This window comes from Pseudophryne corroboree, chromosome 5 (genome assembly GCF_028390025.1).
Source record: "Pseudophryne corroboree isolate aPseCor3 chromosome 5, aPseCor3.hap2, whole genome shotgun sequence".
Classification (NCBI taxonomy): domain Eukaryota; kingdom Metazoa; phylum Chordata; class Amphibia; order Anura; family Myobatrachidae; genus Pseudophryne; species Pseudophryne corroboree.
In genome coordinates, this window is record NC_086448.1 from 786,895,677 (window position 1) to 786,923,536 (window position 27,860).

The 27,860-nt window shown below is 46.6% G+C and overlaps 1 protein-coding gene across 3 annotated transcripts in view; it reads right to left on the reverse strand.

Annotated features, from left to right (window-relative positions):
- TMEM65 (transmembrane protein 65) overlaps window positions 1-27,860 on the reverse strand; it is a 159,021-nt gene that overhangs the window by 21,653 nt on the left and 109,508 nt on the right. For all 3 annotated transcript variants that reach the window (XM_063924403.1, XM_063924402.1, XM_063924404.1), the window contains 2 exons: window positions 23,724-23,791; window positions 14,453-14,507 (listed from right to left, as the gene is read on the reverse strand). In XM_063924403.1, the coding sequence (XP_063780473.1) occupies window positions 14,453-14,507; window positions 23,724-23,791 (123 nt within the window). The remainder of the gene's footprint in view (window positions 1-14,452; window positions 14,508-23,723; window positions 23,792-27,860) is intronic.

The window sequence follows — 27,860 nt, forward strand, 5'->3', positions numbered from 1 at the left end:
GCGTGTCAACATAGGTAAGTATGTGTGTGTCGGTAGTGTGTAATAAAGTTTTACTATGAAGGTGTCTGTGTACTGTTTTTATTTGGGTATTTTTTTTCCAGTAGTACTACAGGTACCAGCGGGCCCGTTTTTCTCCCGCATGCTGGTACTTGTGGTTCTCCAAGTACCAGCTTGCGGGGGAGGCTTGCTGGGACTTGTAGTACTGCTGGAAAAAACAATATTCTTTTCATTATCACAAAAGGCTATCAGCCCCCCCATCCGCAGCCCATTGGATGGGGGGGGGACAGCCTCGGGCTTCACCCCTGGCCCTTGGGTGGCTGGGGGGGGGGACCCCTTGATTGAAGGGGTCCCCACTCCCCCAGGGTACCCCGGCCAGGGGTGACTAGTTGGATATTTGATGCCACGGCCGCAGGGCACTGTATAAAAGTGACCCCCGGCTGTGGCATTATCTGTCCAGCTAGTGGAGCCCGATGCTGGTGTTAAAAATACGGGGGACCCCTACTCTTTTTGTCCCCCGTATTTTTGGCACCAGCACCAGGCGCAGAGCCCGGTGCTGGTTTTAAAAATACGGGGGATCCCTGCCCAATTTTTCCCCGCATTTTTAGAACCAGGACCAGCTCGAAGAGCCCGAGGCTGGTTATGCTTTGGAGGGGGGACCCCACGCCATTTTTTTTCCGGGTTTCTCCCGTTTTTTCCCGTTTTTTAAAATCGCGGCAAAATCCGCCAAATCGGCCGATTTTCGCCCGCGGTTCTGGCGAATCCGTTTTTCATTGAATATGGTGAATTCCGGCAGCCACCTGCCAGAATTCAGCTGGCGAATTGAGTTGAAAAAAAAAAAAACGGCGAAAAATTGCCGCGATTCGCCGTGAATTGCATATACCCCATTAAGTCCCTGAGCTGAGTACGAACTAACAATAGGAGGCAAAATGGGGCGTAGGGGAGCGGTAGAATCTAACCTCAATTGAAAGTAGCATGAGGGGCCAGGGGCGGTTGCCAAGAACCAGAGATTGGCCACCCAGGCTACTATAAACATATGGGGTCTAGTGAGTTTGAACTGCTTCAAGGAGTGACCTCGAGGTAATTCCAGAAAAAGAACAAAAGGCATCATGGGGTAGGGGTAGGGGTGAACACAACATTGAAATCCTTGCAGTCATATCATCGTATAACAGTGTAACAGTATAACAAGGGGTGTGATCCCCCAACAACAAACAGTCAATGAAAAGTTATACAGATGTCTGAGGGGGGAAGTATGCATATTGATGTAGACTATTCAAGGGCTGACGTAGTTATCGACGGATAGGAACAAGGGCTCGTTGGATAACAACCAGCCTAACGCATCTTCCAATTTTAATTTGAGTGGCCTGCTCCAGCGGGGGGGCCAGCCTCCTCTATATGTGAGAGCAGGCCCCTGCCCTCACGGGGATCTCTGATGATGACCGTCTTTCCCTGGAGGTCGACGATTAGCTTGAAGGGGAAGCCCCATCGGTATCGGATGTTCCGGTCCCGTAGTGCCTTTGTGAGATAACGGAGTTCTCTCCGTTTAGCTAAGGTCATAGGGGCCAGATCTTGGAAGAACTGTAGTTTAGAAGAATTGTAGAGTACATAAGGCTTTCCACGGGTGGAGTTGAGGACCCTTTCCTTATCCTTAAACTTGAGGAAGCGGAGGACCACATCGCGAGGAGGTTCGCCATCCCTAGGCTTAGAACGAAGGGCACGGTGAGCCCTCTCTAGAGGGATCTGTATAGCCCCCAGGTCCGGGATCAGGAAGGAGAAGAGGTCGTGGAGATGAGGTTCGAGGTCATCCATACTGACGGATTCCGGGATGTTGCGAATGCGTATATTGGATTTGCGTTCGCGGTTCTCACAGTCCTCGTTTTTAGTGCGAAGCTCTGACAGTTCTGAGGCAATGTGGTCCAGATCGCGCCCCGTATCATTTAGAGCTTTTTGGAAATGGTCCTGACGGGATTCCATTTTTGAGGCTCTGGAAGCAAGGGAAGAGATGTCCGTTTTGATGGAGGCCACCGCCTTGTCAAGTTTGGACTCCAAGGAGTCCTTAAAGTCCGAAATAAGGGAGCGGAGAGCTAAGATATAATCTTTAGTGGACGGAGCGGAAGGCGGAGTGACGGAGTTATCCATAGAATCGTGAAGGGGGGAGGGGAGACCCCTAGGTTGGGTATTCTTGGTGCCCCTGGTAAAGTGTTGAGAGATATCAGCACCCCCTTGTTTAGGAGTCTTGGACGAAGATTTCTGCATGTGGATCGTACCAGTGTGGGATATTATACTATGAAATGTGATCCGTCAGGGGAGATAGGGAGTCAGATGCGAAACAAGAAAAAAAAAAAAAGAAAAAAAAGGGGGGGGGCACCGCGCTCCTCACTTTCAGGCGGTCATAGCGCCGGGGACTGGCAAGGCGGGAATGTCTGCAATAAGGATTCCGCGTCCAAGGTAGTAGGGACCCCTCCGTCGTTGCGGACCGGGGGGTGTGAGTCCTGAGTAATGGAGCAGACCAGGCAGTGGGGTCTTCAATGCAGGTCAGGTGACAGTGGAGTCCCGCCGGGGACAAGAGTCGGAGTCACCGGGGTCAGGGTGGAGCAGGACGAGGACTCCAGCACCCGGAGTGTGATGTCCGGGGCCACCGGTGGCTCCGCAGTCCCCCGGGAGCAATCAGACCTGTTTAAGGGGTCGGTGCGCGCAGAGGTAGGGACCAGCAGTTACGTCCTGGGACGGGGGGGAAGCAGAGGCTGGACCGTATTATAATGTGGTGGGAGAGTGCCACTGAGGACTTATGGCAGTAGCCGCTCACTAATCCCTTGATGGTATTGTGGCGCCTAGTTGTTCTGCTGCGGACCCACAGCCCCCTCCGTGCGCCCCTGTATCCCAGTGTCGGCAGAGGGTCCCCTCCAAGATGGCCACCGGGCTTCACTAAGCCCCACCAATCCCCGGCGGCCCCAGCCAAGCCAGGTACCCGTAGCAGTGAGCACCGGCAGGAGAAGCCCCTCCAGCTGGCCCTCCCCGATGGAGAGCTCCAGGGGGGCAGGGGAGAGGTGTGTGCTTCCTCCCCGCGGCTCCGGAACTGTGCGTCGGCCCGGGTGTAAAGCCGTCAGTAGGCCTCCCGTCCCCGCTGCAGAGGGGAGCGGGAGGATAGCGGGCTCACTGCGTCCCAGGCTATCAGGCGGATGGAAGAGGCGGGGGAGGGAGGTCGCGTCTGACGGCACGGCGGCCTCCGCAGCTCCGGGGGACAGCGGGCGCGGCGGCTAGCAGGGAAGCTCCGATCACTGAGCAGACTCACCCACTTAGCGGGGCACGATTCTCCGTCCACCGGGGGGATCTCGGAGGGTCCAAACAGGGCGGCGATATGCTGAGGAGGAACCATCCACGGCAGGGCTCTTCTCTCCAGCGGCCAGTCCGGGCCGTCTCTCAACTCAAGGCCCCGGCTTCACCTTGGGGGGGGAAGGCCGCAATCCGCAGGAGCACTTAAAAGTGCTCCCCGACTCCGCGGGTTCCCCCAAACAGCAGCAGCAGGATAGATGTGGCCACCTAGGGGCGCCTGGGGCCGACAGGAACCGGCTAGGAGTGTGAAAAAGTGCTTTTATTAGCTGTGCTTGCAGGAGCTGAGGAGATGCACAGCTACTCTCCACAGCAGCCAGGCCACGCCCCCCTTACAGTCAATTTTAACGGATACATTGTCCCTTCTACGCATCTTGCAACACACAGCATCTAGAGTAGCCTTGCTTATTGATCTGATCATCTAACATAAAAAAACACAGTAAAGTAATATGTCACTCCCACTACAGCAGCCCAGTCGGAAAGTGTACCGTATATTCTATTCTATTTATAATATAAATTGTGGGTTAAAGCATTCAAAATCACAAAACTAAATTCTCTACAATGTGAAACACAGACAATATACATCTATAATAATATTGTAAGAACGTTGTGTCTGTCAGTTTGTTCAAAGTTGGCTCAAATACTTCAGTACTGTATATATTTTCATGAAAACGGCATCCTCAAACTCATAAATAACCTGGACTTTGTTTCATCTCGATCTGACATATTAAAGTTGAGCAATAACAAATGCATCAATGCAAGAGATAGGTGGGGCAGGAAGGACAGGGAAGACCTGTTTCATCAGACTGGTACTGTCAGTAACGAGACGCGATGGTGAGATTGCTTTAGATGTGGCACTGGCTGCTACACTGCTATCAAAACTGCTCATTCTACAGATGTGTCCTCTTACATCTTTGTTCTGTGTGCTACAAGTCGCATAACGCGTGAGTGACATGTGACTCGGTGGCTCCGAGTTTTTTATTTCTGCAAAAATGCGTCTTAGACGCAAAGTAATGTAATAGGGCGCACGAGCAGCTTCTGCAGCATGCCTATATTCTGTGTGCGACTGTATATGCATACAAAATGCTATGCTACAGTGTTTTCCTGGAACACACTGTAGCGTGGCATTTCGGATGCAGATGGAGCTGCAATTACACACAGAATACAGGCATACTGCATATCATTTTAATCTGCAGAATCTGCTTGTGCGTCCTATTGCATTACTTTGCAGCTGACGCATGTTCGTGGAAAACCACCACAAAAATAGATACTCAGCGCTACAGAGCCCGGCCACGGCATGGTGTGACTTCAAAGGCTGTTTAGCGTGACTGCAGCAAGGATGTAAGGGGACACATCCGCATGTTTAAAATCCCCACTGATTTAGAATATACTGCACTTCCAGAATGCACCATTTTTAAAAACAGTGACAGGGCAAAAGTTATCCGTGACTCGGTTTTTATTGTATGGACTGAGTGTACAATGGCATACATAGAAGATCCTTATTGAACTCTACAAAATCTAGGACATGGTGGCAGATTAATGGACGGATTCACATTCATTTTCTCAGGAGACGTCAGACAGATGCTGCCAGTGATCACGGAGCGGACGAGGTGAGTGCATGTGTGAAGCGCTAAAGTATGTGGCACAACGTAAAAATGTTGTCGCTAAGTACTAATATGAGAGTCAGACTGGGCGGTGATGCAAGCGACCGATCATTTTATGAAATTCTATTGAACGTCGGCAAGGGGAAGATACCTGAAATAAACGGCAAAATAATTCTCTCAGCGTCACTCTGCCAAGTTATCACCTACTTGGGAATAACTCAATGAAGAAGTTTATGGACATATCGAGACAACTGACACTCAAGAAGACTCATGGTTATGGGAACGTGTGATCCTTGCACCCAAGACCAAACAATTAATTATATACTGGAGAGTTTTCCAGGGTAGATGAGAGTTTATAATTCTATAATCTATAATTATAACCTTGAAAGTTGGTGTGCCAATATTACTGATGAGAAACTTGAAGCCGCCTAAACTATGCAATGGAATACAACTGAAAGTTAAACGTCTTCAAAGAAACGCTATAGAGGCCTCTATACTGACAGGATGCGGTAGAGGTGAACATTTACTTATTCCCTGAATTCCTCTTATTCCCAATACCTTTTCCTACCATTGTAAGAGTTCAATTCCAGTAAACGTCTGCCTTGCTAGAACAGGTCAGACTATGTAAAGTAGCGGTGGACCGGAGAACTGGATGCATTTCGCATGGTCAGCCTTATGCAGAGGTCTTTACATTTGCACTCAAAGCAAAGACTTCTCCACCAGATCTACACTAAAAAGGTCTATAGTCAACAGGTCAACCACTAATGGTCGACAGGGCCAAAAGGTGGCAATGGTCGACAAGTTTTTTTCTTAATTTTTTCCAACTTTATCATACTTTACCATCCACGTGGGCTACGACTGGGAATAGTGCCCAAAGCATGGAGAGCGACGCGGTACACTAAGGAGGCTTGTTTGTGGCAGAAAAGTAACAAAAAACCGCCCCCCACCCCACCCCCCCTCCTAAAAAAAATAAGATTTTACTCACCGGTAAATCTATTTCTCATAGTCCGTAGTGGATGCTGGGACTCCGTAAGGACCATGGGGAATAGCGGCTCCGCAGGAGACTGGGCACAACTAAAGAAAGCTTTAGGACTACCTGGTGTGCACTGGCTCCTCCCACTATGACCCTCCTCCAGACCTCAGTTAGGATACTGTGCCCGGAAGAGATGACACAATAAGGAAGGATTTTGAATCCCGGGTAAGACTCATACCAGCCACACCAATCACACCGTATAACTCGTGATACTATACCCAGTTAACAGTATGAAATATAACTGAGCCTCTCAACAGATAGCTCAACAATAACCCTTTAGTTAGGCAATAACTATATACAAGTATTGCAGACAATCCGCACTTGGGATGGGCGCCCAGCATCCACTACGGACTACGAGAAATAGATTTACCGGTGAGTAAAATCTTATTTTCTCTGACGTCCTAAGTGGATGCTGGGACTCCGTAAGGACCATGGGGATTATACCAAAGCTCCCAAACGGGCGGGAGAGTGCGGATGACTCTGCAGCACCGAATGAGCAAACTCTAGGTCCTCCTCAGCCAGGGTATCAAACTTGTAGACTCTTGCAAAAGTGTTTGAACCCGACCAAGTAACAGCTCGGCAAATTTGTAAAGCCGAGACCCCTCGGGCAGCCGCCCAAGAAGAGCCCACTTTCCTCGTGGAATGGGCTTTTACAGATTTAGAGTGCGGCAGTCCAGCCGCAGAATGTGCAAGTTGAATCGTGCTACAGATCCACAGAGCAATAGTCTGCTTAGAAGCAGGAGCACCCAGCTTGTCGGGTGCATACAGGATAAATAGCGAGTCAGTTTTCCTGACTCCAGCCGTCCTGGAAACATATTTTTCAGGGCCCTGACTACGTCCAGTAACTTGGAATCCTCCAAGTCCCAAGTAGCCGCAGGCACCACAATAGGTTGGTTCACATGAAAAACTGATACCACCTTAGGAAGGAATTGGGAACGAGTCCTCAATTCCGCCCTATCCATATAAAAAAATTAGATAAGGGCTTTTGCATGATAAAGCCGCTAATTCGGATACACGCCTGGCCGACGCCAAGGCCAACAGCATGACCACTTTCCACGTGAGGTATTTTAGCTCCACGGATTTAAGTGGCTCAACCCAATGCGACTTCAGGAAATCCAACACCACGTTGAGATCCCACGGTGCCACTGGAGGCACAAACGGGGGCTGACTATGCAGCACTCCCTTAACAAAAGTCTGAACTTCAGGCAGTGAAGTCAGTTCTATTTTTGAAGAAAATCGATAGAGCCGAAATCTGGACCTTAATGGAACCCAATTTTAGGCCCATAGTCACCCCTGACTGTAGGAAGTGCAGAAATCGACCTAGCTGAAATTCCTCCGTTGGGGCCTTCCTGGCCTCACAGCCCGCAACATATTTCCGCCATATGCGGTGATAATGGTTTGCGTTCACTTCTTTCCTAGCTTTAATTAGCGTAGGAATAACTTCCTCCGGAATGCCCTTTTCCTTCAGGATCCGGCGTTCAACCGCCATGCCGTCAAACGCAGCCGCGGTACGTCTTGGAAAAGACAGGCCCCCTGCTGCAGCAGGTCCTGTCTGAGCGGCAGAGGCCATGGGTCCTCTGAGATCATTTCTTGGAGTTCTGGGTACCAAGCTCTTCTTGGCCAATCCGGAACAATGAGTATAGTTCTTACTCCTCTCCTTCTTATTATTCTCATTACCCTGGGTATGAGAGGCAGAGAAGGTAACACATACACCGACTGGTACCCCCACGGTCTTACCAGAGCGTCCACAGCTATCGCCTGAGGGTCCCTTGACCTGGCGCAATATCTTTTTAGCTTTTTGTTGAGGCGGGACGCCATCATGTCCACCTGTGGCCTTTCCCAACGGTGTACAATCATTTGGAAGACTTCTGGATGAAGTCCCCACTCTCCCGGGTGGAGGTCGTGTTTGCTGAGAAAGTCTGCTTCCCAGTTATCCACTCTGGGAATGAACACTACTGACAGTGCTAACACATGATTTTCCGCCCATCGGAGAATCCTTGTGGCTTCTGCCATCGCCATCCTGCTTCCTGTGACGCCCTGTCGGTTTACATGAGCGACCGCCGTGATGTTGTCTGACTGGATCAGCACCGGCCGGTGTTGAAGCAGGGGTCTAGCCAGACCTAGGGCATTGTAAATGGCCCTTAGTTCCAGAATATTTTTGTGTAGGGAAGTCTCCTGACTTGTCCATAGTCCTTGGAAGTTTCTTCCCTGTGTGACTGCCCCCCCAGCCTCGAAGGCTGGTATCCGTGGTCACCAGGACCCAGTCCTGTATGCCGAATCTGCGGCCCTCTAGAAGATGAGCACTCTGCAGCCACCACAACAGCGACACCCTGGCCCTTGGAGACAGGGTTATCCGCCGATGCATCTGAAGATGCGACCCGGACCACTTGTCCAACAGATCCCACTGGAAGATCCTTGCATGGGACCTGGCGAATGGAATTTCTTCGTAAGAAGCTACCATCTTTCCCAGGGCTCGCGTGCATTGATGCACCGACACCTGTATTTGTATTAGGAGGTCTCTGTCTAGAGACGACAACTCCTTGGACTTCTCCTCCGGGAGAAACCCTTTTTATTTTTTTTGTTCTGTGTCCAGAACCATACCCAGGAACAGTAGACGCGTCGTAGGAACCAGCTGCGACTTTGGAATATTCAGAATCCAGCCGTGCTGTTGTAGCACTTCCCGAGATAGTGCTACTCCGACGAACAACTGCTCCCTGGACCTCGCCTTTATAAGGTGATCGTCCAAGTACGGGATAATTATTGGTAAATACTAGTGATGAGCGGATTCGGTTTTACTCGGTTCTCAAAACCGAATCTTATTGGCTATCCAAAACACGTGACATCAGTGAGCCAATAAGATTCGGTTTTGAGAACCGAGTAAAACCGAATCCGCTCATCACTAGTAAATACCCTCTGTGCCGGGGACAGACCAACGGCAACGTCTGGAATTGGTAATGACAATCCTGGTGAGGAGGGTAAATAGGGACATGCAGGTAAGCATCCTTGATGTCCAGTGATACCATGAAATTCTCCAGGCTTGCGATAATCGCCCTGAGCGATTCCATTTTGAACTTGAACCTTCGTATATAAGTGTTCAAGGATTTCAATTTTAGAATGGGTCTCACCGAACCGTCTGGTTTCGGTACCACAACATTTTGGAATAGTAACCCCGGCCTTGTTGAAGGAGGGGTACCTTGATTTCACCTGCTGGAAGTACAGCTTGTGAATTGCCGCCAGTACTACCTCCCTTTCTCCGAGGGCAGCAGGCAAGGCTGATGTGAGGTAACGGCGAGGGGGAGTCGCCTCGAACTCCAGCTTGTATCCCTGTGATACTACTTGCAGAACCTAGGGATCCACCTGTGGGCAAGCCCACTGGTCCCTGAAGTTCCCAAGACGCGCCCCCACCGCACCTGTCTCCACCTGTGGAGCCCCAGCGTCATGCGGTGGACTCAGAGGAAGCGGGGGAAGATTTTTGATCCTGGGAACTGGCTGTCTGGTGCAGCTTTTTCCTTCTTCCCTTGTCTCTGGGCAGAAAGGAAGCGCCTTAGACCCGCTTGCTTTTCTGAAGCCGAAAGGACTGTACCTGAAAATACGGTGCTTTCTTAGGCTGTGAGGAAACCTGAGGTAAATTTTTTTTTTCTTCCCAGCTGTTGCTGTGGATACGAGGTCCCAGAGACCATCCCCAAACAATTCCTCACCCTTATAAGGCAGAATCTCCATGTGCCTTTTAAAGTCAGCATCACCTGTCCACTGCCGGGTCTCTAATACCCTCCTGGCAGAATGGACATTGCATTAATTCTGGATGCCAGCCGGCAAATATCCCTCTGTGCATCCCTCATATATAAGACGACGTCTTTAAAATGCTCTATGTTAGCAAAATATTATCCCTGTCTAGGGTATTTTATCTGACAGGGTATCAGACCACGCTGCAGCAGCACTATTCATGCTGAGGCAAATGCAGGTCTCCGTATAGTACCTGAGTGTGTATATACAGACTTCAGGATAGCCTCCTGCTTTTTATCAGCAGGCTCCTTCAAAGTGGCCGTATCCTAAGACGGCAGTGCCACCTTTCTTGACAAACGTGTGAGCGCCTTATCCACCCTAGGGGATATCTCCCAACGTGACCTATCCTCTGGCGGGAAAGGGTACGCCAGCAGTAACCTTTTAGAAATTACCAGGTTCTTATCGGGGGAACCCACGCTTCTTTACACACTTCATTCACTCATCTGATGGGGGAACAAAACACTGGCTGCTTTTTCTCCCCAAACATAAAACCTCTTTTATGTGGTACTTGGGTTAATGTCAGAAATGTGTAACACATTTTTCATTGCAGAGATCATGCAACGGATGTTCCTAGTGGATTGTGTATATGTCTCAACCTCGTCGACACTGGAGTCAGACTCCGTGTCGACATCTGTGTCTGCCATCTGAGGTAACGGGCGTTTTTTGAGCCCCTGATGGCCTTTGAGACGCCTGGGCAGGCGCGGGCTGAGAAGCCGGCTGTCCCACAGCTGTTACCTCATCCAGCCTTTTATGTAAGGAGTTGACATTGTCGGTTAATACCTTCCACCTATCCATCCACTCTGGTGTCGGCCCCACAGGGGGCGACATCCCATTTATCGGCCTCTGCTCCGCCTCCACGTAACCTTCACCATCCAACATGTCGACACAGCCGTACCGACACACCGCACACACACAGGGAATGCTCTGACTGAGGACAGGACCCCACAAAGTCCTTTGGGGAGACAGAGAGAGAGAGTATGCCAGCACACACCAGAGCGCTATATAATGCAGGGATTAACACTATAACTGAGTGATTTTTCCCCCAATAGCTGCTTGTATACACATATTGCGCCTAAATTTGGTGCCCCCCCTCTCTTTTTAACCCTTTGAGCCTGAAAACTACAGGGGAGAGCCTGGGGAGCTGTCTTCCAGCTGCACTGTGAAGAAAAAATGGCGCTAGTGTGCTGAGGGAGATAGCCCCGCCCCTTTTTCGGCTGACTTTTCTCCCGCTTTTTTCATGGATTCTGGCAGGGGTAATTTATCACATATATAGCCCTGGGACTATATATTGTGATGATTTGCCAGCCAAGGTGTTTATATTGCCCTCAGGGCGCCCCCCCCCAGCGCCCTGCACCCATCAGTGACCGGAGTGTGAGGTGTGCATGAGGAGCAATGGCGCACAGCTGCAGTGCTGTGCGCTACCTTGTTGAAGACAGAAGTCTTCTGCCGCCGATTTTCCGGAACACTTCTTGCTTCTGGCTCTGTAAGGGGGCCGGCGGCGCGGCTCCGGGACCGAACATCGAGGTCGGGTCCTGTGGTCGATCCCTCTGGAGCTAATGGTGTCCAGTAGCCTAAGAAGCCCAAGCTACCACCAGTTAGGTAGGTTCGCTTCTTCTCCCCTTAGTCCCTCGCTGCAGTGAGTCTGTTGCCAGCAGATCTCACTGTAAAATAAAAAACCTAACATATACTTTCTTTCTAGGAGCTCAGGAGAGCCCCTAGTGTGCATCCAGCTCAGCCGGGCACAAGATTCTAACTGAGGTCTGGAGGAGGGTCATAGAGGGAGGAGCCAGTGCACACCAGGTAGTCCTAAAGCTTTCTTTAGTTGCGCCCAGTCTCCTGCGGAGCCGCTATTCGCCATGGTCCTTACGGAGTCCCAGCATTCCCTTAGGACGTCAGAGAAATATATAGTGTCAACCTTTTTTGTGCCGACCTTTTCCATGTCAACCTTTTGACTCTGTTGACCTTTTCTACTGTCTACCTATTCCATGTTGACCTTTTGACCCTGTCGACTGAAAGCATGTCGGCTATTAGTGGTCGATCTATTGACTGTAGACCTTTTTAGTGCAGATCTAATAATCCGCACCTTTCTTCACCAAAACAACTCTCCTCCTAACCCTCTTGTCTATGCTCACGGTCTACCGCTTCTGTGCTACCCGGTCTGTCAGCTCTTCACCCTTTATACTGTAAGCTCGCAAGACCAGGATCTTCTCACCTCATGTGACTTTCCTTTTCTTATGTACACTATCTTATACTCCTTACTCCCTTCGATGGCACCTGACCCCGGGTTTTCCATACTTGTCCTACATTGTCTTGAACTGTAAGTGCGGTTTTCTTGTTTGCTCATTTAATTATGTACAGTGTAATGGGCGCTGCGGATCCCTTGTGCCGCCATATAAATAAAGGATAAGAATAATAAAAGCAATAGAGCCGAAACAACAGATACTGTATACAGGGAGGCTCTGCAGTAACATTGCCAACTGCATTAAAAACGAAATACAGGCGGACAAAGCCGCGAGTAGGAGTCAGTATAATATATATTATATAAAGCAGAAGAAAATCCGCACACACTTCCATATATTAATGTATACGGGTGTTTGGTCACATGATCCAATCCAATAATCTTTTCAATTCAACCAGGGGCTTTATCCAAAAAGGCCAGAACACCGGTAGTAGCAATGTATCAAACATTCAATGAATAGTTTAAAAAGACATCTGATAACAATGATCTCAAATACTTATTATGATGGTTGAATACAAGCAAGCATCGTGTGTGTGTGTGTGTGTGTGTGTGTGTGTGTGTGTGTGTGTGTGTGTGTGTCTATACACACACACACACCTATGAATAACAACTACAGACACCAACCAGAGCGTCGCTATATGCTTATGCCGGCAATGTCACAGTCTATACCCCAGTGATCACTTATTGGATGATTGGTACTAAGGGAAGCAATGAGTCAAATGAATTCAGTAAACGGACCAGCAATACGGGAGATCACAGCTTTCAGCATCAAGTTAATCAGAACTGACTTGCAGCGAACAGAGAAAATGAAATGAAATTGGTCCCGATCTGCACTCAGTAATGGTTTGGGAAAGTAACGGAAACTACGGTCCCAGCCCTGTGTGACGGGAGGTGGCCTAGAGCGCCACGATCTACAGAACAGAGGTCACAGAGGACGGCGCAGGTTATACTGTCCTGCTATTGCACTTCCGTTTCACGGTGCACAACATATATATTTTCTGTGCAGTAGGGGTTAAATAAAAAAAAATACACATATATATATATATATATATATATATATATATTTAAAAATAAGACTTAGAGAGAAGATATTTGCAATTAAATAAGCTAAAAAAAAAAAAAAAAAAAAAGGCAGAAAATTATTTTTCAAATCATAAATTAATGCTTAACTACAATTTGACCTAAATTATGTAACCAATAATACAATTCTAATTAAATATCAAAATGCATCAATATACAATTATACTTTATCACGTTAGTGGTACGAGTTGTTAATTTTCTTTCCAGTTGATAACTTCTGGATATCATGGATATCATGGATATCGATCATCAACCCAGAAATAGCTCATCATGTTACTTATTTTTATTCCTCTATTACTGATTTTAGCTCAGATCAATACATTTTCTTTTCCAAAATAAACGTATTTAGATTTTTAAAAAAAATTCAATTAAAAGGAATGTAACCTCAATAAATGTCTGCATCCCTTTCACTATACATCCGAACTTATGGAAAGTGGGATGTGGTAACATCACGGAGTGCGGTTATGTGACGAATACAGACACCAGGATCCCACACACTCAAAAGCCCGACGGTCGATATGCCGACCAACAGGGACTATTCCCACTTGTGGGTGTCCACGACACCCAGAGAGTGGGAACAGAACTTGTGGAGAGTGCAGCAAGCCCGCAAGGGGATTCGTTGTTCTCGCCATTCCAAAGCCTGGATCCCGGCGTCGGTATGGTGACTGGCGATCTCCTTTTTGGCAAAAAAGATGTCTGGTGCTAGCAGTCTCATCGGGACCTGGCAAGCCAAATGGGTCTGTTTGGCACAACGGCAGCAAAGATGTATGAGGACACATCTGTAGGGGGCCAAAGGCATACAAACATTATCACTTGGAAACCATTCTCATGTGGTTCTAAGCTTCAGTTTACAATTTCTATGCACTGTAGATTACCAGTAGCAATGGTACATGTGGAGAAACGCGTCATCTTAAGGACGCTGCTTTGATTGTATATTTTTATTAAAGACTACAGGATACAATGGAATTCCTTTGCTGATTACGTGGCGCACTAATCAGGGTTCCTGGTCATGTTACGCAAAAAAACGACACCAAAAACATTCAAAAATTCCATGTCCACCTTTTTCATGTGTTGACCTGACCAATAGCGGTCGACATTAACTAGGTTGACCCTTTGATCCATAAACGCTATCGGCTTGGGTACATATAGTTCTAATGTGTACCCGGCCTTATTGAGGACCATGGTTGGGAACTCCTGCTCTACACAAACAAAGCAGGAAAAATAAAAAAAATAAAAAAATCTAGGTTTATGGGCCCTTTGGATGAAATTTGAGTGTAGCTGTTAATATGAGTATGTTTTATTTTATGTATAGAATAGATTTACAGCGGCATTTCTTATTGGCTCATTACACATGTTAATAAGGAACAGCGTATTATGGTCACTTACCTGCCATAGTGGAAATTCCTAAAATGGCCCCAATATGGAATTCTATTTGTGTTCCCTGCAATCAGAATATACTCATAGTTAGGATAATTAGCATTCATCACCCACCAAAATTATTATTTATTTACGCAAGCTTACAATCTAAATAAAAAAGTAAAAACGTATTAGACTTAACAGAAGTGATATTAAGCATATATAGGTATGGCAATAAAATCATATATACAGGTTGAGTATCCCATATCCATATATTCCGAAATACGGAATATTCTGAATTACGGAATTTTTTGAGTGAGTGTGAGATAGTGAAACCTTTGTTTTCTGATGGCTCAATGTACACAAACTTTGTTTAATACACAAAGTTATTAAAAATATTGGCTAAAATGACCTTCAGGCTGTGTGTATAAGGTGTATATGAAACATAAATACATTCTGCGCTTAGACTTGGGTCCTATCACCATGATACCTCATCATGGTATGCAATTATTCCAAAATAAGGGAAAATCCGATATCCAAAATACTTCAGGTCCCAAGCATATATAAATAATTATTTTTTACTCCCTGGCCTCAATTTTCTGTTATAGACACAACCTGTAGGTAAGACAGTGACGGCATGGTAAGTACGGTAGCTCTCCCCTAAATTAAACTTGTGTTTGCTTTTTTTTAAATGTCATTATATTTGATGAAGGACTATAGGTTACTTTGATTTATCATACAATCGAACCACTGTGCATACGGTCTGGATTATGTCAATGTCCCTGAGACATTTTATTAGTATAATCAGTATAGAACCGAGTACCAGGCCAGACCTTTGGGATAACTCTTGTTAGCCAAGATTTTTTTTAATTATCTACTGTTTCAGTAGAAGAATAGAGCTGCAGCTCCTGTGCTGGGTGGCTGTCCGCGCATACTTATCAGGCACAAAAATACAGAGAGACTGCAAACCGGAACCCAGATACGTGTATTTCCAGCACTCTCTCCCATCATTAGATAATGACCAGAACCACTCTGTTGTCCTGGATACCAGGCGGATGCTGGCAACACTCCGCAGGTAAATGTACCGTCATAATAACAAGCACATGCAGGCCGGCTGGCTATGCTAATCCTTCTGACATAGGAGGATGTAAAGCAGGGACACCTCCATCTGATGCTGAGCTTCAGCTGCTGTGGAACTACACATCCAAGAAGTTGCGGACCCAAGGGGGCCGATTGTCCTGTCTCCCACTCCACCCCAACATCGCCCCAGGGATCAGAGATATGGTAAAACTGTGGCAGGGCATGCTGGGAGGTGCAGTTTCAAAACTGCTGCAGAAAAAGGGGGGAGATTTATCAAAGCTTGGAAAGAGATACAGTACCTACCAATCAGCTCCTGTGATGTTACGGGGTGTAGTCAATTCATGTCGGATCCTTTCCGGCGGAAAAGATTAGACACGCGAGTATTCAATGTCTGGCCATACCCGACAGGTTTGGCCTGTTCACGACAATGCCAATCCGACTTTTTTTAAAGTCAGATTGACATTGTCTGAAACAGGGCTAAAACCTGTCGGGTTTGCCCGCACTTCCGAAAATACACGTGGATCGGCGGCTTAACGTGCTTTCCGACAAGTTCCGGATTTCCTGACTTGTCGGAAAAAAACAAGGGGCATTGAATAGGTCCGACAAGACGGCAGTTTCCCACAAGAATTGAATACCACTAACAGTCTGTGTTTGAAAAATGACCGCTAGGAGTAGATTGGTTAGTACTTTATATTTATCTAATAATTGATAAAACTCCCCCCAAGGTCTCTAAACCACATCAACAGATTTTCCACTAGGATAATGTCATCATTTGCCGTGCCCTGGTCTTGTCATATCCGTATGGCTGCTTGCTTTCAGCTCTGTGGGTGAATGCCATCCTAGTAACCAGTCACTACCCGCGAGCCAAATGAAAGTGCTATAAACAGTTAAAGTTATGTTTGTGGAGCTTAACATTTTCTGTAGTTTCCTCCGTGTACTACAGCAATCTTTATTTTTGGACTACTATAATTACTACTGAATCTGTCTCCTTCCTGCCATTTGTACAGCATGTCACCACGATTATGTCTTGGCAGGAGAGGAAGTGTCCGATAATAAAATATTGTACCTTAAAAAGGGGATATATAGTTTTAGACAGCTCCCCCTTTAATTGACTTGACGCTATATAGTACAAGAGGTGAGGGCTGTCCCTTCCCATTATCCTGTGGTTCTCAACCTCGGTCCTCCAGTACCCCCAACAGTTCATGTTTTCCATGTCACCTAGCAGTTGAACAGGTGTATTCATTGCTCACTGCCACATTATAATAGAGCCACAGGTGGAGCAAATTATTTCACTTGCAATCCTGCGAGGAGACCTGGAAAACATGAACTGTTGGGGGTACTTGAGGACCGAAGTTGAGAACCACTGATCTTAACCTAGGAGCCGTCATACCGCTCCACGTCTCACTAAGGGGCCGATTCATTAAAATGCTGTTAAGGTTCTTTATATGCAGGTTCCCGCTTCACCGCATTATGGTGATGAAGCGGGACCTCTTTTCTGGTGGATTTACTAAGCCTGCCTTGTTCGTTATGGGAGCGCGTTATCTCACCCTTCTGGTGATACGCGTCCTCCCATAACGGTCGTCCACTTCAGTTGCAGTAACTCTTAGCGTGCAGTTCGGGAGTTATGCAGGCAGGTGCATGCACGGTTTGATTTTGTGGACTCAGGAGACACAAAAGTTTTTAGACAAAGGAGCAAAAAAAAAAAAAAAAAAGGAGTAACTGCTTTGACAACCGCAGCACAGGATCTGGGCGGCGAAGAGAGGAGAGACTAACGTTCGGGCACACCGAACGTTCATAAGTAAGGAAGGTGATCGGTGTTCTAACAGAAAGAGGTGCCGAAAAGGCAGCGGCAGCATACCACCCCTGCTGACAATAGCGATTCGACGGGATAATACATCAGGGGATGCGCTACCTGCGGCACATAACGTGTGCAGATAGCGCATTACCCCTTACAGAAGGATTATAAATCTACCCCTAATTTCTCAAACACTCCGTCCAGTCCTCTTCCATAGAGAAGGACGCCACCTGGCTTCACGCAGTGCGTGAGAGACCTCCCGTATCTCCTAGCGGGTGGGCAGCGCATGACTTTGATAAATTAACTGTTTATGGAACAAATGTCTACGACGGTGAGGTCATCATTCCTGATTAGTGTAGCTGTAGCGGTTGTGTGTGTAGTTACCTTGGATCATAGATAACGACAGAGATTTGTCAAATTCACAGTCTAGCGAGCGTTTGGCGTTGTAACACTGTGTGATGGATGTGCATTGTCTAACAAAAGTCCGAATGCGCACATTTTAATGCTAATTTGATACTGGGTGTCCCTGGCAAGCGCTGGAGCGGTAATCCCACTGGGCTTCTCTGGAGAATATGGGACGCAGTTTCCAGCCTCAGGAAAACAGAATCTAAGAAAATGCAAAACTATTGTGGGGGGGTGGGGTGCATGTCCGTAACCCACAGAACAAAATCAATAACTTTTCTTTTTTTTAGTTGTCATAGCGATGAGTTACCAGTTATTGACCATCGTGAAAGTACGCCCTATTGAACCATGAAAAAATAAATTAATAACGACCCAGGAATTTTATTGATGTGATAAAATAATCCTACGGAAAGGGCAGTAAAATGAAGAATTTCTTTTCAAGCAGAATTTGACAACATATAGAGATATCGCTTTCCCTTTACAAGAATGGACACTTTTGTTGTTCTTATGGGATAGATCTTCAGGCAGCTTTTCATTTACCAAACTGCCAGTACTATGCATCAGCAGTATCTCGCCGCGGGGACCCTGGAGGTCACTGTACAGACTAGCTGCTAGTTTTACAAGTGATGCTTCAGATACATCCAGTCAGAACCGCCCACTGGGCAGCAGCCAGAAGATAATCTTTCAGCAGCCGCCACCCACAGAGGGCTCTCCAGGCCAATCTGCTTCTTAGATCCCTCCACCAGTGTCTGCCGTGCAACCAATCACTGCTGATTGTGCAGCCCCGTCAGCAACCCTACCCCGCAGCTGCAGAGATGTTGATCTGGTGCAGAATCCGTGAGTGGGTCATACATTTGTGGGGAGTGAAATCCGGGGATGGGGGTGGAAATTCATAGCCTAGACGTCACTCTTCCACCAGCGCAAAACCAAAAATATATTGTGTTTCCCACTAATCCATCTCATAATAATGTTCTGTAGAATTGTCCCAAAGTGGCGCAAAGATTTCCTCTACTGTCCCTTTAACCCTTTCGCTGCTGAGGGTTCTCTCACCCCTGTGCTGAGGCCAAATTTGGACGTTAGCGCTCATCACATTCAAACATCAGTATTACTGGGTTCCTATACAGAATTATACCTTGTTTCTATAAAATGACTGCGTATTTTCAGAAACTACCATTAGTCTTTATGTGTATTCTCATGTCACAAAAGCTACTGAACCAAAGTGGGCAAAAAGGTTGTTTTTTTTTATTTCAGTATAATGACCCAAACATGTTTTATTTTTAATGAACACCACAAAGAATTACTTTGTAGTTCTTGTTTTGACATTAATCTACCATTCAAAAATAGTAACAAGCGGGATGACAGTAATGTGTAGGGTTACTTAAAGAAAAAAAAAATCAGCCTTTTTGTTATTGCTCATTTTTAGACTCAAATTAAACTATTACTATAAATAAGAATAATAAGGCAGCCCCATCAAGGCCTATCATTTTTTAAAATACACAAACTACTGCATTAAATGAGGGGACCTATTTTTTTATTTGACACATGGGCGGCGATTCAATTGCTTCTGCGTGCCCAATCTCATGCCTAAGGTGACAGGAGATCAGTGGGCAGAATACAAATTTTTTTTTTTTAGAACGGATCCCAAACAGGTCACTTATTGCAAATTTCCTCTTCTTCTTCTTACCAGCAAATGTTAGCGCAGCACGATGGGCGGGTGCCTATTAAACAACTTAATTTCCCCCCCATGATTGGGGAAATATGGGATTTAGAACCCCCAATTTGTAGAAAATGTAATTTTTTGTGCAGTGCTTCAGGTATTGTCCGATGACCACCAGACAATAATTACACTGTTTGAAAGAGGAGAAGCCTGTCTTTCAACACTCCCATGTGTGTGCAAGCCAGTATAGTGGAGACACCCCCACCCCCCTTTTTTTTTTTTCTTAGCACTGAGCGATGATATCTGGGGGGGGGGGGGGGGGGGGGGGATTTCTGGGGGGGCTACATAGTTTGAAAGAGGGGATGCCCCCATCTTATGTTACCCAGTGGGGAGACAGAGGGACTTATCTTCACTCCCCCATCTTTTTCTTTTCTTTGTTTTTTTACAGTAGTATAGTGCCGTCAGAACACATGCAAGTGCCGACAATTACGTCTGGAATGTCATCACTGGCATCATGTACCGACTGGCCATACGTCCTGGTGGGAAATGTAAAAAAAATATTTTTCCTTAGTCCCCTTCAGTGTCTGCAGTATTAGTGTACATGCGGGTGACAAGTGGGACTCGTCCTCCGCAGCAAAGGGGTTAACTGATATCAGTGAAGTTTCATAAGTGGAAATGTCTTTGCAAACTGAATGTCATAGGCACCCTGCCTTATATCTGTAGGAGGGCCACACTTCTCATGCATGACATTTACCAGCGCCGTCCCTTCCCTCCAAGGTTGACCTTCCAAAAGAGAAAGTCAATTGTGTTACTAAAAGAAGCATTCAAGGAACAGAGGTGTGAGCCAGCAGACACTCAGTCCACAGCTGCTGGGAGGACTCACAGACATGTCCACATCAAGCAGCGGGTACTTGGGACTGAACGGATTATAGGACATGGAGGCAGATGTCTTAACATCTCCTTACCGTCCCTTATGAGCGCTGTGGCACTTCACTTGTTTTTCGCGGTGATCTGCCTGCGCAGATCACCTGAATGTGTGTCCCACTGGGCAGCTGTCAAAAACTCTAATCCATGCTCTCATCATCTCCCGCATTGATTATTGTAATAGTCTCCTGACTGGTCTTCCCAAACATAGGCTCTCACCACTACAATCCATTCTGAATGCAGCTGCGAGGCTAATCTTCCTCGCAAGATGGTCATCGTCTGCAGATCCGCTCTGTCAGTCCCTCCACTGGTTACCGGTATTCTACCGTATTAAATATAAAATACTTTTACTGACATACAAGGCTATTAACCATACTGCACCACCATACATCTCTTCAATCATCTCAAAATATCTCCCTACCCGACCTCTCCGCACTGCACAAGATCTGCGTCTCTCATCCACATGTATTAGCTGTTCCCACTCAAAATTACAGGACTTTATCCGGGCTTCACCCACTCTGTGGAATGCCCTCCCACACACAATAAGACTCACCTCTAGTCTCCAAACCTTGAAACGTTCCCTGAAAGCTCAACTCTTCAGACAAGCCTATCAAATTCCAGACCCACCCACATAAGCTTCAGTGCTTCCCTATCTAATTACATCCTCTATACAGTATTCATAACATCACATATCTTGTCTTTCTTTAGTCTCACATCCTCCTGACCCTTGGCCAACTTTGTGGGGTATCATCATACAACCCATTAAGAATCTAGCAATCTGTTGCACCATTATGTAACAGATAGCATCTATCCTTGTGTATCTATGCCTATTTCCCTATAGATTGTAAGCTTGCGAGAAGGGCCTTCCTACCTCTATGTCTGTCTGTTTTTACCCAGTTTGTTCTATTACTGTTGTTCTAATTGTAAAGCGCAACGGAATATGCTGCGCTACATAAGAAACTGTTAATAAATAATAATAATAATAAATAGCGATGTGCTATGACAGCCCTGCAGCAATGTCTTCCTGGTCCGTTGGGTCACTTCGTTGTGGGTGCACGCATGCGCTGTCCCCCGCCGGGTCGTTGGCACATGCACACATGACAAGGACAATCAATAAAGTTTATTCAAACTCTTTAAAAAAAAAACCCACGATAGGCAGAAAGAACAAGGACATGCCTACCACGCCAAGTCGGAGGAGGCGAAGAGTGCAGGGAGACCCAACGCGGCGAAAAGCAGTGTCCCCCTTCATACATTAGGTATGGTACGTCTTCCTATGCATTGTGTGCATTCGTTAAAGCTACACTGACAGCCGGTTCTTACATCAGGGAGAAGCGGATACAGCAGTACTTAGCGCACTGTCATACATCTCCCCCACTATTACATATGAAGCATATGGCCGTGCACTGGTGTTACTATATTACCGTTACATGTGTCTTTATGTAACATTCACTATATAGTCCGCAACAGGTCACCTTCTGGCCCCACAGGTCACCTTCTGGCCCCACAGGTCACCTTCTGGCCCCACATGTTCCAATATCAGCAATAATATAACTGGACCTTCTGGCCCCACAGGTCACCTTCTGGCTTCCACGGTCACCTTCTGGCCCCACATGTTCCAATATCAGCAATAATATAACTGGACCAATACTGCCACTTTTCTGTCCAGAAAACCATGGTGGACAATAATGATTCTACTGAAACAAGACCATAATCCTGTTTCAGTAGATACACTGAATGGCCACGGTGTTGGGTACACCTATCTAGTCCTGGGCAGGCCCTCCCCATAGCCCCCAGGACCAAGACGGCAGGATGGCATCACGCAGTGGGTGTGGCTATGTCTGCTGCACCGTCACACTGAGAATCTCCCATCTACCACTGAGCCAAGGTGCTGCATTGTGCTGCGGAGGCCATTGAAGAACGCTAAACTCATTGTCATGTTATTGGAACCACCTTGAGAAGTTGGAAGAGACAATTAGTAGATGAGTAGACTGTGGCCATAAAGGGGTGCAGCATGGTCAGCAAGAATCCTCAGGTCAGATGTGGCACCTAATCCAGTGGCCTCACTATATATATGTAACTACTGACCACTGTCAGTCTGTGTGCGGTCGTTTAGCAAGTCCCAGTCCACATGAGAACACTTGATGACATATGGAGGAAGCAGCAGAACCCTACACCCTGAAATGGCAGGTCAGAACAAAGAGGCCACTGAGATGCCATTTTAAAACAATGGACAGTTAGCCAAAGTTCTACAATGACATCAATGTTCTATGTAATAGTTTTTCCAATTATAATAACTACAAATAATCAAGATTTTGTTTTCTTATGCTACTGCTTGATGACATGAAACTGGGTTATTATGAATTGCATTCTCATGAAGTGCATCATCCCGCTGTGTGTAAGTGTCAGGTAAAGTCATAGGGGCCGATTCAATTGTTCAACCCTGCGACCACCACTAGGGGGGTGCCAAAGGGTGCGATTCAATTGTTGCTCAATTTAGACGCCCGGCAGCCGCAGGGATGACATTTCTTCTTGCAGCCTCTGAACGGAAATGTGCCCTGATAGTGATGGTGGCTGGATGGGGGAAAGTTGAAGAACGTAAATTGGGTCTACTCTGAATACAGGTGGAGATTTGCTTATGACTGTGCCCCTTAGCAACCAGATATTTGCATATATTTTCTAAATCTGGACTCTATGACAAAACCAACAAATACAACCACAATTGTTTGCTGTTGGTTACAACATATGATTGCATAGTTACCATAGCATCAGTTTTCAAACATGCCCCCCTTTATTAAGTCTCACTAAGGGTCTTCTTTGTGTTTTTTGGAAGAATAAATATGGATGTCTGTTTTAATGTTCTTAAATGACAAGCAGACTGACTGATAAGGTTATATCAGCGTGTCGCAGGTGTCATTGGTCTCCCCGTGACAGTGCAGAAATACTTCCTTCCGTACCTGCACCATAAATTCTGGAAACTTGGTGAGTTATATAGCCCTGTAACATGTATACTGCTCTATAAATATGAGGTAATAATTATGCAATGTTGATGCTGCAATAGGACGGAGTACATCGTGACCAGCAGATGAGTGGGTAATGCAGAGTACAGTATTAAACGACCACTGCAAAGACAAGAGCCAGGTAGAGAATATTCCAACAGCACGGAGAAAAGACCAATGGGACAGGTAGATGGAGAAGCTCATACGTCAATTACCTCTCTCCCATAATGCATTGCTACAGACCAGAGCCTTGGGACAATGAGGTCAAGTCCATTAGTCAAGCCTGCCTTACACCTGGAGAATACTGAAGCTAACCAAGCAAGATCGACCTTCAAATTCAGTTTTACATGCAAATTCCTAAGAGCCCATTTAGCAACATGGTACATTTATCATTTCCTAGCAATACATATAATAGTTATACAATACATATAATAACTGTTTTCTCACCGCGGCAATCATTATTGCGTTATCCAAGAAGCCAAACCCTATGAACGGCAGTGCATTGTGGACGAAGACTGAAAGACAAAGTGGGAAAATCAGAAGTCATAAGGGGGGGAATACAAGTGTGATCTGTATATAAAACAAAGCAGTTTATGTTGTTTTCCACAATCATGCTAGGTCTTTATATTGTATAATCTCCAGAACAATAAAACCAAAAAGCATTCATTATAAGGTCCCTGTGAACAAATTGCAGCCCACCAGGGGGCAGACTGGGGAACGGTCCATCGTAATGTAGATTCTCTGTGGTGCACGGTATACAAACTGGTGATGGACGATACAGGAACTTAACTTCAAGTTCTCACCCTGCATAACAATGGATGTAACAGAGGTCGCTCAAAATAAATTCTATTCAGGAATGGGGAGAGAGCCGAGATAAATAGGCGCCCCTACTGGCTGCCACTGTAGAGTTCCACGGAACCTGCGCTGGTGGGCTTGCATAAAGGCCCCCTCACTTCATGGCCAATCACATTATATAACTAAGAAATATTTTTCTTTGTATTTTATTATTTTATTCTTTTTTTATGTACACTCATTGCTGCCTGTGCTGCGTCACTCCTTAAAATAAATGTTCTTCTAAATAGGGACCAATCCCAAAAAGCTATTCTCATCGCTGCTAATATTCTAATGCTGCAAGAGGTGTCTGAGGACAAAAAACGCCCCTGACGGTATCACAGATCAGAGAGCTGCGCCCAAAGACGCAGCCTTCCGCCCCGGCCATCTGAGTATAAGCCTCAGCTGACTGCAAAACTGCTGAGCCAGTGCCAGGAAGTCATCTGAAGGCGCGGACCCTGGCCTCAGCATGCCTATGAAACAGGACCGGGGCACATCCCTATTTTGTAGAACGGTCCCTGTCGCCACCACCCCACCCCCGCTCTGCCACCGGAATGCTGCAGCTAAGGGAGGACTACGAGTGATCTCGCAGAGACCTACGCGAGCGCAGTATAGACCGCATGCATGCGCCGATCTTTAACAATCAGAGATGTACGCAAAACACCAGGCTTCCGGACACCTCTGAATGAGGCCCTGTGAGCAGTGCAGCGATGTTTATGGACCCCAGACTGGTGTTCCGGCCTTTTGAAACATTTCCTGGGTTAAACGTTAAAGTTATTTTTTTTTTTGTTTAATTGCTGCTTCATAAATGAGCCAAACCACAAAAATTACAACTGATAAATTCACTTAAATGACCTAGTAGTGGGGGTCCCGGACCTCTCATTTCCAGCGAGTTAGCACCGGCAGTGTCTGTACATCCTTCAAGACGCAGTAACTTTCTCCAGCTTTACCGCAATGCTCAACATAGCACTAAAGGGGACAGTAATGACAGCTGGGCACAGGTAACGTGCTGTAACCCAGAGCAACAAGGTAATTACTTATTTTTCAAGCACAGTGTAGAAAATTAAAGTAAACATCTGATCGGTTGCTAGGGGTTACAGCATCTCCTACCTTTACAAATGCCACCAATTACACTTAGTGACCAGTCAATCTAAAACTGCTGGAAAATAATAAATATATATATATATATATATATATATATATATATATATATATATATATATATATATATATATATATATATATATATATATATATATATATATATATATAATAAGATTTTACTTACCGATAAATCTATTTCTCGTAGTCCGTAGTGGATGCTGGGACTCCGTCAGGACCATGGGGATTAGCGGCTCCGCAGGAGACAGGGCACAAAAATAAAAGCTTTAGGACTAGGTGGTGTGCACTGGCTCCTCCCCCTATGACCCTCCTCCAAGCCTCAGTTAGGATACTGTGCCCGGACGAGCGTACACAATAAGGAAGGATTTTGAATCCCGGGTAAGACTCATACCAGCCACACCAATCACACCGTACAACCTGTGATCTGAACCCAGTTAACAGTATGACAAACGTAGGAGCCTCTGAACAGACGGCTCACAACAATAACAACCCGATTTTTTTGTAACAATAACTATGTACAAGTATTGCAGACAATCCGCACTTGGGATGGGCGCCCAGCATCCACTACGGACTACGAGAAATAGATTTATCGGTAAGTAAAATCTTATTTTCTCTGACGTCCTAGTGGATGCTGGGACTCCGTCAGGACCATGGGGATTATACCAAAGCTCCCAAACGGGTGGGAGAGTGCGGATGACTCTGCAGCACCGAATGAGAGAACTCCAGGTCCTCTTTAGCCAGGTTATCAAATTTGTAGAATTTTACAAACGTGTTCTCCCCCGACCACGTAGCTGCTCGGCAGAGTTGTAATGCCGAGACCCCTCGGGCAGCCGCCCAAGATGAGCCCACCTTCCTTGTGGAATGGGCCTTGATAGATTTAGGCTGTGGCAGGCCTGCCACAGAATGTGCAAGTTGAATTGTGCTACAAATCCAACGAGCAATCGTCTGCTTAGAAGCAGGAGCACCCAGCTTGTTGGGTGCATACAGTATAAACAGCGAGTCAGATTTTCTGACTCCAGCCGTCCTTGAAATATATATTTTCAATGCCCTGACAACGTCCAGCAACTTGGAATCCTCCAAATCGCTAGTAGCCGCAGGCACCACAATAGGCTGGTTCAGGTGAAACGCTGAAACCACCTTAGGCAGAAACTGAGGACGCGTACGCAGTTCTGCCCTGTCCGAATGGAAAATCAGATATGGGCTTTTATACGATAAAGCCGCCAATTCTGACACTCTCCTGGCTGAATCCAGGGCCAGTAGCATGGTTACTTTCCATGTAAGATATTTCAAATCCACCGATTTGAGTGGCTCAAACCAATGGGATTTGAGAAAATCCAAAACTACATTAAGATCCCACGGAGCCACTGGGGGCACAACCGGGGGCTGTATATGTAGTACTCCTTTTACAAAAGTCTGGACTTCAGGAACTGAAGCCAATTCTTTCTGGAAGAAAATCGACAGGGCCGAAATTTGAACCTTAATGGACCCTAATTTGAGGCCCATAGACAATCCTGTTTGCAGGAAATGTAGGAATCAACCCAGTTGAAATTCCTCCGTCGGGGCCTTCCTGGCCTCACACCACGCAACATATTTTCTCCAAATGCGGTGATAATGTTGTGCAGTCACCTCCTTCCTGGCTTTTACCAGGGTAGGGATGACCTCTTCCGGAATGCCTTTTTCCCTTAGAATTCGGCGTTCAACCGCCATGCCGTCAAACGCAGCCGCGGTAAGTCTTGGAATAGACACGGTCCCTGCTGAAGCAGGTCCCGTCTTAGAGGTAGAGGCCACGGATCTTCCGTGAGCATCTCCTGAAGTTCCGGGTACCAAGTTCTTCTTGGCCAATCCGGAGCCACGAGTATCGTTCTTACTCCCCTTTGCCGTATAATTCTCAGTACTTTTGGTATGAGAGGCAGAGGAGGAAACACATACACTGACTGGAACACCCACGGTGTTACCAGAGCGTCCACAGCTATTGCCTGAGGGTCTCTTGACCTGGCGCAATACCTGTCCAGTTTTTTGTTGAGGCGGGACGCCATCATATCCACCTTTGGTTTTTCCCAACGGTTCACAATCATGTGGAAGACTTCTGGATGAAGTCCCCACTCTCCCGGGTGTAGATCGTGTCTGCTGAGGAAGTCCGCTTCCCAGTTGTCCACTCCCGGAATGAACACTGCTGACAGTGCTATCACATGATCTTCCGCCCAGCGAAGAATCCTTGCAGCTTCTGCCATTGCCCTCCTGCTTCTTGTGCCGCCCTGTCTGTTTACGTGGGCGACTGCCGTGATGTTGTCCGACTGGATCAACACCGGCTGACCCTGAAGCAGGGGTTTTGCCAGGCTTAGAGCATTGTAAATCGCTCTTAGCTCCAGTATATTTATGTGAAGAGATATCTCCAGGCTTGACCACACTCCCTGGAAGTTTCTTCCCTGTGTGACCGCTCCCCAGCCTCTCAGACTGGCATCCGTGGTCACCAATACCCAGTCCTGTATGCCGAATCTGCGGCCCTCTAACAGATGAGCACTCTGCAACCACCACAGAAGAGACACCCTTGTCCGTGGAGACAAAGTTATCCGCTGATGCATCTGCAGATGCGATCCGGACCATTTGTCCAGCAGATCCCACTGAAAAGTT